We start from the raw sequence: 10,163 nt of genomic DNA on the forward strand, positions 1-10,163 counted from the left end.
TATGTGTCTGTGTGTGTGTGTGTGTGTGTGAGAGAGTGTGTGTGTGTATGTGAGAGTGTGTCTATGTGTCTGTGTGTGTGTGTGTGTGTGCATGTTTAGGTGATTCACGAGGACACAGATTTGCATAATGTCATGGGTATTACAGCATAAACATGTTTTATGAGGACATTTCCTTAGTTGTCAGAATTAAAATAGCTTTAAAAGCATATTAAACAATGTTTTATTAAAAATTTTAAAATGCCTGTAGTTTAGTGTGAGGGGTAGGTTTCGGGTAAGGCGATAGAAAATACAGTTTGTACAGTAGAAAAACCATTACGCCCCATAAAACTTAAAACCCAGCATTATCAAACAACACTGCAAAAAAGTTTTTTCTTGTCTGTGCATCAATTTACCATCTAAAGTTCTGTTGGAACATCGAGTAATCCTTCAGTTTTTCTGATTTCAGCTTGTTTGACTTCACTTCACTAAGTTTCTTTTCTCTGTTGTTTAATTATTTACAGAAGCAACCACTTTATTGCTCAAATAACAGCATGGTTTTTATTCTTTCCTGCATGCACTGCTTGTTTCAGGTCACAGCTGGTTTGCATCGAGACATCAGCGTGGTGCAACTCATGCTTTACATGTTGTTCCTTAATATTTGGTGTCTTATATTAGCTATATAACTATAACCAGATTACTTGTTAATTGTAGTCTGTTACTGATTCCAAATGACATGACAAAAATTTTAGTTAGTAATGTAATCCATAATGCATAATTTATTGTTATTATAATAGTTAGTACATGTAACGTGTGTACCTTAAAATAAAGAGTTACCAATTTTGGAATCTGATTACGTAGTCCAGATCACATGTAATCAGTTACTAGCTCTGACTGTAACATTGTGATTTGTACACAATTTGCAATTTTTCCATTTATTTGCTCAATAAAAAAGTTGCTTAAACTGAGCGCCAGAGAAAAAGAAAGCGTGCAGGACACGTCATCTCAAACCTTGCATGAAAATCTCTAGATCACATTTGAATATAGCACACATTTCTGAATGTGTTCTCTCGGTTGGTGTAATATCTGGCGATGACTTGTGTTTGATCTGAACGCAGGGCTACACGTCGTTCTGGAACGACAGCATCTCGTCAGGCCTGCGCGGCTGCATTCTGGTGGAGCTGGCGCTGAGAGGACGCGTTCAGCTCGAACCGCAGAGCTCACGCAAGAGAAAACTACTGGACCGCAAGGTGAAGACGAGTCACGTGTGTTTCTATAGCAGTTTACACAATACACACTGATTCACAGCAGCTGCACAGAGATAAACAGGAAAACAACAGTGTTAATGATGCACAAATGAATCATCTGAAATAAGCTTTCCACTGATGTATGGTTTGTTAGGACAGGACAATATTTGGCTGAGACACAACTATTTGAAAATCTGGAATCTGAGGGTGCAAAAAAATCTAAATATTGAGAAAATCATCTTTAAAGTTGTTCAAATGAAGTTCTTAGCAATGCATATTACTAATCAAACATTAAGTTTTCATATACTTACAGTAGGAAATTTACAAAATATCTTCATGGAACATGATCTTTACTTAATATCCTAATGATTTTTGACATAAAGGAAAAATGGATAATTTTGACCCATACAATGATGCTACAAATATACCTGTGCTACTTATGACTGCGTTTGTGCTCCAGGCTCACAAATGCATCAGTTATCAAACAAAGCACGCAGCCCAACAGAAGACAATATTTTTGTGCAAACCGTGACACATTTTATTTTTCGGGATTCACAGATGTATAGAAAGCTCAAAAGAACAGCATTTATTTGAAATAGAAATCTTTTGTGACGTTATAAATGTCTTTACTGGCACTTTTCATCAATTTAATGCAAACTTGATGACTAGAAGTGTCTTTTTTTGTCTTTTATTATTGATGATAATCAGAAATGTTTCTTAAATCAGCATATTATACTGATTTCTGAAGATCATGTGACACTGAAGACTGGAGGAATGATGCTGAAAATACAGCTTTGATCACATAAATAAATTACAGTTGAACACATATTCACATAGAAAACAGCTGTTTTAGATTGGAATAATATTTCACATTTTTTACTGTATTTTGGATCAAATAAATGCAGAAGAGACTTCTTTCAGAAACATTATAAATCTGAACTATTCCCGAGTCTTAGCTGGCAGTGTAAGTGTATCTCCAGTCTCTCGTTTGAGTTTTAGCAGTTCCGGCAACACAAATGCAAATGTTCCTGTGCTTCAGTTAAGTTAAACACACCTGATCTCTCGTGGCAAACAGCAGCGGGTGTGTGAAGCGTCTTCATCCTATTGTCTGAATGACTATAGAGTCAATGAAACCAAACCAGCCAGACCGCATGCGTTAGTCTGTCGTTAGTGTTTCACTGCTGCTGGAACAATCAGAGTTCATTTGCATTGAGAGGATGAGACGGAAATGCCACATTTCTCTTTCAGAATGTCTGGATGTATGTAAATCGCTTGATAAAGTAACAGCACATCTCTGTTCAACAGCCTTGTTAAGAGCTAAAGTAGTTCAGTTGATGTTTAAATAGCTGATGATGGAGTTAAATAACGAGTTGAACCAGACTAAAGCGCACAATGAAGACTCGGGTGGAGCTGACACAACCCTGTGAAGACAATTTACTGTAGGTCATTCTGAGCTTAAAATAGTTGAAATGTCGTTTCGTTCTTTTTCAAACGTGAAGACACTATATCACCCAGACTATAGCATTCAGAATCAGGCATTAATAATTTACACATTAAAAAAATATTAAGGTATTTTTAAAATGACTTTCATTTGTGTAACCTGTTGATTTGAACATTTTTATTAAATCATATTTGGAATTATGGAATTGAATGTATGTGTCCAAAATTATTTGAAGCGAAGCCCATTATGAATGAACAATTTATTGGAATCAGGGTTATTATATTTAACTAAAAAAGAAAAAAAAATTGTTACTTCAAAATAAATGTTGACTGGAAAAAAAATTAAATATAAAAATTGTATACAATATTTTATCAAAAATAGGCTAATTGCTAAGGCAGCATTTCTCATTTAAAACTAAAACTGAAAAATTAAATATTACAAAGCTATATAGACATTAATAAAAAATAAACTATAAAAATGACAAAAACACAAATTACTGAAACTTTAACTAAAATTAAAATGGAAAGTATACAAATAAAAATGAATTCAAAATATGAATAGAAACTATAATGGTATATCAATGATACTAAAATGACACTAATTGTAAAGTCCTGCTTTAAGTTATATATATATTTATATATATATATAAAATTCTTACTTGCAAAATTCTGTATTTCTATCAAAAATCTATCAGAAAGAGCTTAAATAAGTGCTATATTTTATATTGCTTTAAGGAAAATATGAAGTTATTCTACATAATTTTCTTTCTTTATTTTTCTTATTACTATTATTGTTTGAATTGTATCTAGTTTGTCATGAAAATAGCCTCTGTTGATGATATCGTGTTAAATTAAATAAATTGACTAACTCAATCAGTGCTATTTAATATCATCATCATTATTTGTAATTTTTAGTAGTTTTTTAATGTCTATAACGCTTTTAATTTTTATTCCAGTTTTTAATACATCTTCAGTTTAAAATAAAATGTTTAAATGTTTAATTTCAGTTAGTTTATTTTATTTAAAGTAATGAAAGTTATGGTTTTAGTTTGTTAACTATAATAACCCTCATTTATGTCATATATTAGCATATGCAGTGTGTTTTCATTCGTTGGTGTGTGTGTGTGTGTTTTCAGGTGTTGGTGAAGTCCTCCGCTCCCACTGGTGATGTGCTGCTGGATGAAGCACTGAAGCACATTAAGAACACTGAACCACCGGAGGACGTGGCCAGCTGGATCGAGCTTCTCACAGGTCACACACACACACACAAGACACACACACACACACACACACAGCCTGAAGCTTTGTGTCCGGTCTACGTACCATCCCAAGGCTCGGACGGGACAAAGCAAAGCTATGGCTGGGTCTGCCTCCTCCAGGGGCAGCGCTTGCAGGTTCACTACCTGATCCCTGAAGGAGGTAGTAGGAACCTTGGGCACATAGCCAGGCCGGGGGCCTCAGGATTATCTGCGAGTCAGCTGGCCCAAACTCTAGGCTCAATTTGTCGACCGAAAATGCGTGCAGGATCCCCTACCCTCTTGATGGAGGCCAATACAATAAGGAGCAGAGTTTTCATTGAAAGAAACTTTAGTGTAGTGCTCTGAGCACTAGAGTCAGGTCCCAAGAGGGTTTAGAGGGGAGTCGGGGAGGATTCAACCTTCTCGCCCCCCTAAGAAACCTGATGACCAGGTCATGCTTCCCTACCTACTTCCCTCCACGGGGATGTTGTAAGCAGAGATTGCAGTAAGACTTTAAGGGTGGAGGGAGACAGCCTTCGCTCTAACCCTTGCTGCAAAAAGGACAGCAGGACTCTGATCGGGGCTGTGTGCCAGTGCGCCTGTGCCGAGTGTTCCATCGGTCAGGGAGTAAAACAGCTGTAACAACTCTAGGCAGTTGATGTGCCAGTGCAGTTGGGGCCCCGTCCAAACCCAAAGGCCCAACCGGCTGAGGTGTGAGAGTACCACGTCCCTGTGTTCGCACAACTGATCCTGAGACTGAGCTAGTATGAGCCAGTTGTCGAGCTCAGTTGTCATGGTCTGTGGTGTGGAAGGATCGACACATGAAAGTACGCATCCTTCTGGTCGATTGCTGCAAACCAATCTCTGGGATGGATGCACCCTGGGATGGGATTTTTGCGTCAACATCTTGAACGGTAACCGGTGAAGGGCCTGGTCCAAGACATGCAGGTCCAAGATCGATCATAACCCACCGCCTTTCTTGGGTACAATGAAGTAGGGGCTGTAAAACCCCGTCTTCATATCGGCTGGAGCCGGTCCGGCTCTAACGCATCCTTCGCCAGTAGGACTGCGATCTCTGCACGCAAGACAGGAGCATCGGCCGCCTTCACTGATGTGAAGCCGATGCCGCTAAACTTGGGGGGACGCCTGGCGAACTGAATCGCATAGCCGAGTCTGATTGTCCACAGGAGCCAGCGGGTCGGTTTGGGTAGCCAGGCACCCAGACACTGAACAAGCTGGACCAGCAGGATCACTGATGTACCCGCGGTGGGACAGCGAGGTGAAACGCAGGGACTGAGTGAGGGGTCTGAGTGTGCGGTGCAATGCTTACTTGGTTCCACGGTTTGGCAGAGGGTGTGTAAGTAGGGCCTTTGATGATGCTCCTGAACCGCCCGCTGCTGCCTGCTGGCGAGATAGGAGGATGAGTGTGGTCCGGTGTTGGTTCGTCCGCGACTCTCCATGCCCTCTTGGGAACCAGAGACAGAAAACTGCACTCTTGTCGAGATTTTTGGAAACCAGATTCTCCACCCGGCCTTCCTCCGGGGGAGGAAGAGGTGCATTCACCATCCCCCAAAGAGCAGTTCCCTCTCTCTCTGGGTCGCCCGTCCCGGGGCCTCTTGCTCGAATGCTTACTGCCAGGTTTGACGGGGGCCTGGATGGGCGAGGCGGCCTGCCTACACCCAGCTCCACGGCGCCACTTGCTTGAGGCTGCTGCGGATGCGGCACAGGAGCGTGGGTGGGCGCAGGGGGCCTCCCTCGTCGATGAGCAGGCTGGGGCGCTGCGGCCGGCGGACCGGTGGAGGCAGCAGCTGCCTGCCAGGCAGGACATATCGGATCGCCTCAGTCTGCTGCTGTGCAGCCGAGAACTGCTGGACCATGTTCTCGACTGCGTCGCCGAAGAGGCCGGTCTTGGACACAGGGACCTTGAGGAACTAAACTTGTCGGCGTCCCTCATGTCGACCAGACAAAGCAAGAGGTGACGCTCCTGGACCACAAGTGTGGACATTGCATGACCCAGAGAACTCGCAGTGACCTTCGTCCCTCGGAGCGTGAGGTCAGTTGCAGTTCGGAGCTCTTTCAGAACTTCCGGATCGTGACCACCCTCGTGCAGGTCCCTCAGTGCTTTAGCCTGAAGAACCTGCAGTAACACCGTAGCGTGTAAGGCAGAAGCAGCTTCTCCACAGGCCATATAAGCATCGCCGGACAGACCAGACGTGTACCTACAGACCCGGGAGGGGAGGCACGGTTTGCCCTGCCAGGTGGCGGCAGTATTAGGACAGAACTGCATCGCAACCGACCGCTCCACTGGGGGGACCCCCGTATACCCCCTAGCTGCACCACCATCGAGAGTGGTGAGGGAGGAGGAAATAGCAGGTCGGTTTCCGGCAGAAAAAGGTGCCATCCACGACAGGGTAAGCCCCCTCATGCACTTCTGGGAAGAATGGCACCAGGGCGGGACGCTGAGAACCAGTGCGGGCCACCCCGAAGAACCAGTCATCCAACCTGGAGGGCTCGGGACACGGTGGAGGTCTCCACTCGAGACCTACCCTCACAGCGGCCTGGAAAAGCATAGCCGTTAGAGCAGCAGCACAGCCGAATCTTCCTCTCCAGAAAGCTCTGGCTCACCCTCCAATGCAGCGATCGACATCCAGTCGTCGGGAGGACCACCAAGAATACTGCTGGTATGCTCCTTGTAGAGGGCCCAACATGTTCCTTTGGCAGCTCAACTGGTTGCGGAGTGCAAGAGGAGCGATGGTCCCCCGAGGGTTGGTTCCCTGGAGGGTTTGCCATCACCGTTACCCTCAGACCGCCCGTGCTACTGCCTGAAGTAGCCCCCACCTGACTGCCGCCATGACGAGAATTAGATCGAGGCAGAGGCAACGGAGCTCCGCCCCTTTCACGTGTCGCAATGTCGTCTTTAAATAGACGCACCTGTGAATGTTCTTTTAGGGAAAAAGCTCTTTTAGCATGCTGAAGCGCACACGGGAGATGGCCGCCTGCAACACAAACGGGGTAGTGCAGCCTGATGTGTGCAACCCACTCGACACGGGAAACCACCACTGCTGAAGCGCTGTACCGCCAACACCAAGAGCTCTCAAAGAGCGCGCTAAACGCGTTCAGTCTTCTTCTCTCAATAGAGTAGTCAGGAGCAAATTGATGTGATCACTCGGCTCCGAAGCGAAAAGCTGGTATGCGTTGCACCTGCTGCCTTTTTATGCTCACACTGTGATCAGCGGCAGCTGGATGCAATCATCGCATGCTAATGTCCATTGGCTCGTTTAGTTACACTCGGAGTAGATTGGTCTCTCGAAGCGAGATCCCAATTCGTCGGTCACGACGTGACTCGTAGTGACCAACTAAAAGGGAACAGCCTTTTTTTGCAGTGTGACTTTGTGTTTTGATTGTGATGTGAGTTGTGGCCTGGAAATGTCATTATTTGATGGGTTTTGCCGGTTGTTTTCAGGCGAGACGTGGAACCCCTTAAAGCTGCACTTCCAGATGCGTAACGTGCGCGAGCGTCTGGCGAAGAGTCTGGTGGAGAAGGGCGTCCTGAGCACGGAGAAGCAGAACTTCCTGCTGTTCGACATGACCACGCACCCGCTGACAGACAGCAGCGAGAAGGAGCGTCTGGTGCAGCGTCTGCAGGACAGTCTGCTGGAGCGCTGGACCAACGACTGGCGCCGCATGAGCCGCCGCATGCTAGCGCTGATCCTGCTAGCGCACGCCGCAGACGTGCTGGAGAACACACTGTCCTCGCTGAGCGAAGAGCGCTACGACATGGTCTGCTTGCGCTCACGCAGCCTGCTGGAGGCCAATCCCGACCTGGAGAGTGCAAAGGTCACGACCCCCGCCGAGGAGGTGATCTGGGCCGTGCTGGCGGCCTTCAACAGATCCTGAAAGAACGCTCTTCATAGACGTGACGCCTCCTAAGTGTGCTCTACAAAGACAGCAGCGTGAAGCGCAGGCTTGTGTTCGACGCCACACGATGCCAGGGTTATTATCGGTAGCTAAAGCATAAAACAAACATGTTTTCAGTTTTGTATTCTAAACATTGTTTTCCACTTTGGCTTAATTTTAGTACTTCATCTTATTTAATTTCAGTTGGCTGCCAAAGTAATTTTTAAGTTATCGTGACCACCCTCGTGCAGGTCCCTCAGTGCTTTAGCCTGAAGAACCTGCAGTAACACCGTAGCGTGTAAGGCAGAAGCAGCTTCTCCACAGGCCATATAAGCATCGCCGGACAGACCAGACGAGTACCTACAGACCCGGGAGGGGAGGCACGGTTTGCCCTGCCAGGTGGCGGCAGTATTAGGACAGAACTGCATCGCAACCGACCGCTCCACTGGGGGGACCCCCGTATACCCCCTAGCTGCACCACCATCGAGAGTGGTGAGGGAGGAGGAAATAGCAGGTCGGTTTCCGGCAGAAAAAGGTGCCATCCACGACAGGGTAAGCCCCCTCATGCACTTCTGGGAAGAATGGCACCAGGGCGGGACGCTGAGAACCAGTGCGGGCCACCCCGAAGAACCAGTCATCCAACCTGGAGGGCTCGGGACACGGTGGAGGTCTCCACTCGAGACCTACCCTCACAGCGGCCTGGAAAAGCATAGCCGTTAGAGCAGCAGCACAGCCGAATCTTCCTCTCCAGAAAGCTCTGGCTCACCCTCCAATGCAGCGATCGACATCCAGTCGTCGGGAGGACCACCAAGAATACTGCTGGTATGCTCCTTGTAGAGGGCCCAACATGTTCCTTTGGCAGCTCAACTGGTTGCGGAGTGCAAGAGGAGCGATGGTCCCCCGAGGGTTGGTTCCCTGGAGGGTTTGCCATCACCGTTACCCTCAGACCGCCCGTGCTACTGCCTGAAGTAGCCCCCACCTGACTGCCGCCATGACGAGAATTAGATCGAGGCAGAGGCAACGGAGCTCCGCCCCTTTCACGTGTCGCAATGTCGTCTTTAAATAGACGCACCTGTGAATGTTCTTTTAGGGAAAAAGCTCTTTTAGCATGCTGAAGCGCACACGGGAGATGGCCGCCTGCAACACAAACGGGGTAGTGCAGCCTGATGTGTGCAACCCACTCGACACGGGAAACCACCACTGCTGAAGCGCTGTACCGCCAACACCAAGAGCTCTCAAAGAGCGCGCTAAACGCGTTCAGTCTTCTTCTCTCAATAGAGTAGTCAGGAGCAAATTGATGTGATCACTCGGCTCCGAAGCGAAAAGCTGGTATGCGTTGCACCTGCTGCCTTTTTATGCTCACACTGTGATCAGCGGCAGCTGGATGCAATCATCGCATGCTAATGTCCATTGGCTCGTTTAGTTACACTCGGAGTAGATTGGTCTCTCGAAGCGAGATCCCAATTCGTCGGTCACGACGTGACTCGTAGTGACCAACTAAAAGGGAACAGCCTTTTTTTGCAGTGTGACTTTGTGTTTTGATTGTGATGTGAGTTGTGGCCTGGAAATGTCATTATTTGATGGGTTTTGAGTGACCGACTAAAAGGGAACAGCCTTTTTTTGCAGTGTGACTTTGTGTTTTGATTGTGATGTGAGTTGTGGCCTGGAAATGTCATTATTTGATGGGTTTTGCCGGTTGTTTTCAGGCGAGACGTGGAACCCCTTAAAGCTGCACTTCCAGATGCGTAACGTGCGCGAGCGTCTGGCGAAGAGTCTGGTGGAGAAGGGCGTCCTGAGCACGGAGAAGCAGAACTTCCTGCTGTTCGACATGACCACGCACCCGCTGACAGACAGCAGCGAGAAGGAGCGTCTGGTGCAGCGTCTGCAGGACAGTCTGCTGGAGCGCTGGACCAACGACTGGCGCCGCATGAGCCGCCGCATGCTAGCGCTGATCCTGCTAGCGCACGCCGCAGACGTGCTGGAGAACACACTGTCCTCGCTGAGCGAAGAGCGCTACGACATGGTCTGCTTGCGCTCACGCAGCCTGCTGGAGGCCAATCCCGACCTGGAGAGTGCAAAGGTCACGACCCCCGCCGAGGAGATGATCTGGGCCGTGCTGGCGGCCTTCAACAGATCCTGAGAGAACGCCCTTTATAGACAGCATCCGCATCACTACACAGACAGCAGCAGCATCACGACCATTTTTCTTACATGTATACTTGTTTTCGGGTTCAGTTGTTTTAATTTTTATTATTTTTTTTTTCAATGACATTTTTGGCTTTAAATATTTTTAGTTTTTGTAATTTTAGTACTTCACCTTCAGCTCATTTAATTTCAGGTAGTTGCAATGTAGTTTTTCATAAAT

General features: G+C 46.8%; 2 protein-coding genes across 3 annotated transcripts in view; both read left to right on the plus strand.

Annotated features, from left to right (window-relative positions):
• Positions 1–8,002, plus strand: part of LOC107571624 (Golgi phosphoprotein 3-like) — a 24,033-nt gene extending 16,031 nt beyond the window's left edge. For both annotated transcript variants that reach the window (XM_016257958.1, XM_016257957.1), the window contains 3 exons: positions 1,095–1,226; positions 3,800–3,914; positions 7,365–8,002. In XM_016257958.1, coding sequence (XP_016113444.1) covers positions 1,095–1,226; positions 3,800–3,914; positions 7,365–7,798 — 681 coding nt within the window. In that variant the 3' untranslated portion in view covers positions 7,799–8,002. The remainder of the gene's footprint in view (positions 1–1,094; positions 1,227–3,799; positions 3,915–7,364) is intronic.
• A 1,429-nt stretch (positions 8,003–9,431) lies between these two features.
• On the plus strand, positions 9,432–10,163 carry LOC107571622 (Golgi phosphoprotein 3-like B). Its single transcript, XM_016257955.1, has one exon. The coding sequence runs from the start codon at positions 9,468–9,470 to the stop codon at positions 9,936–9,938; it is 471 nt and encodes a 156-aa protein (XP_016113441.1). The 5' UTR covers positions 9,432–9,467; the 3' UTR covers positions 9,939–10,163.

The sequence above is a fragment of the Sinocyclocheilus grahami genome, unplaced genomic scaffold (assembly GCF_001515645.1).
Source record: "Sinocyclocheilus grahami isolate Dianchi unplaced genomic scaffold, SAMN03320097.WGS_v1.1 scaffold1622.1, whole genome shotgun sequence".
Classification (NCBI taxonomy): domain Eukaryota; kingdom Metazoa; phylum Chordata; class Actinopteri; order Cypriniformes; family Cyprinidae; genus Sinocyclocheilus; species Sinocyclocheilus grahami.

Coding starts and splice junctions, on each gene's coding strand:
- LOC107571622 (XM_016257955.1), top strand. CDS start 9,468: ATGTCATTATTTGATGGGTTTTGCCGGTTGTTTTCAGGCGAGACGTGG.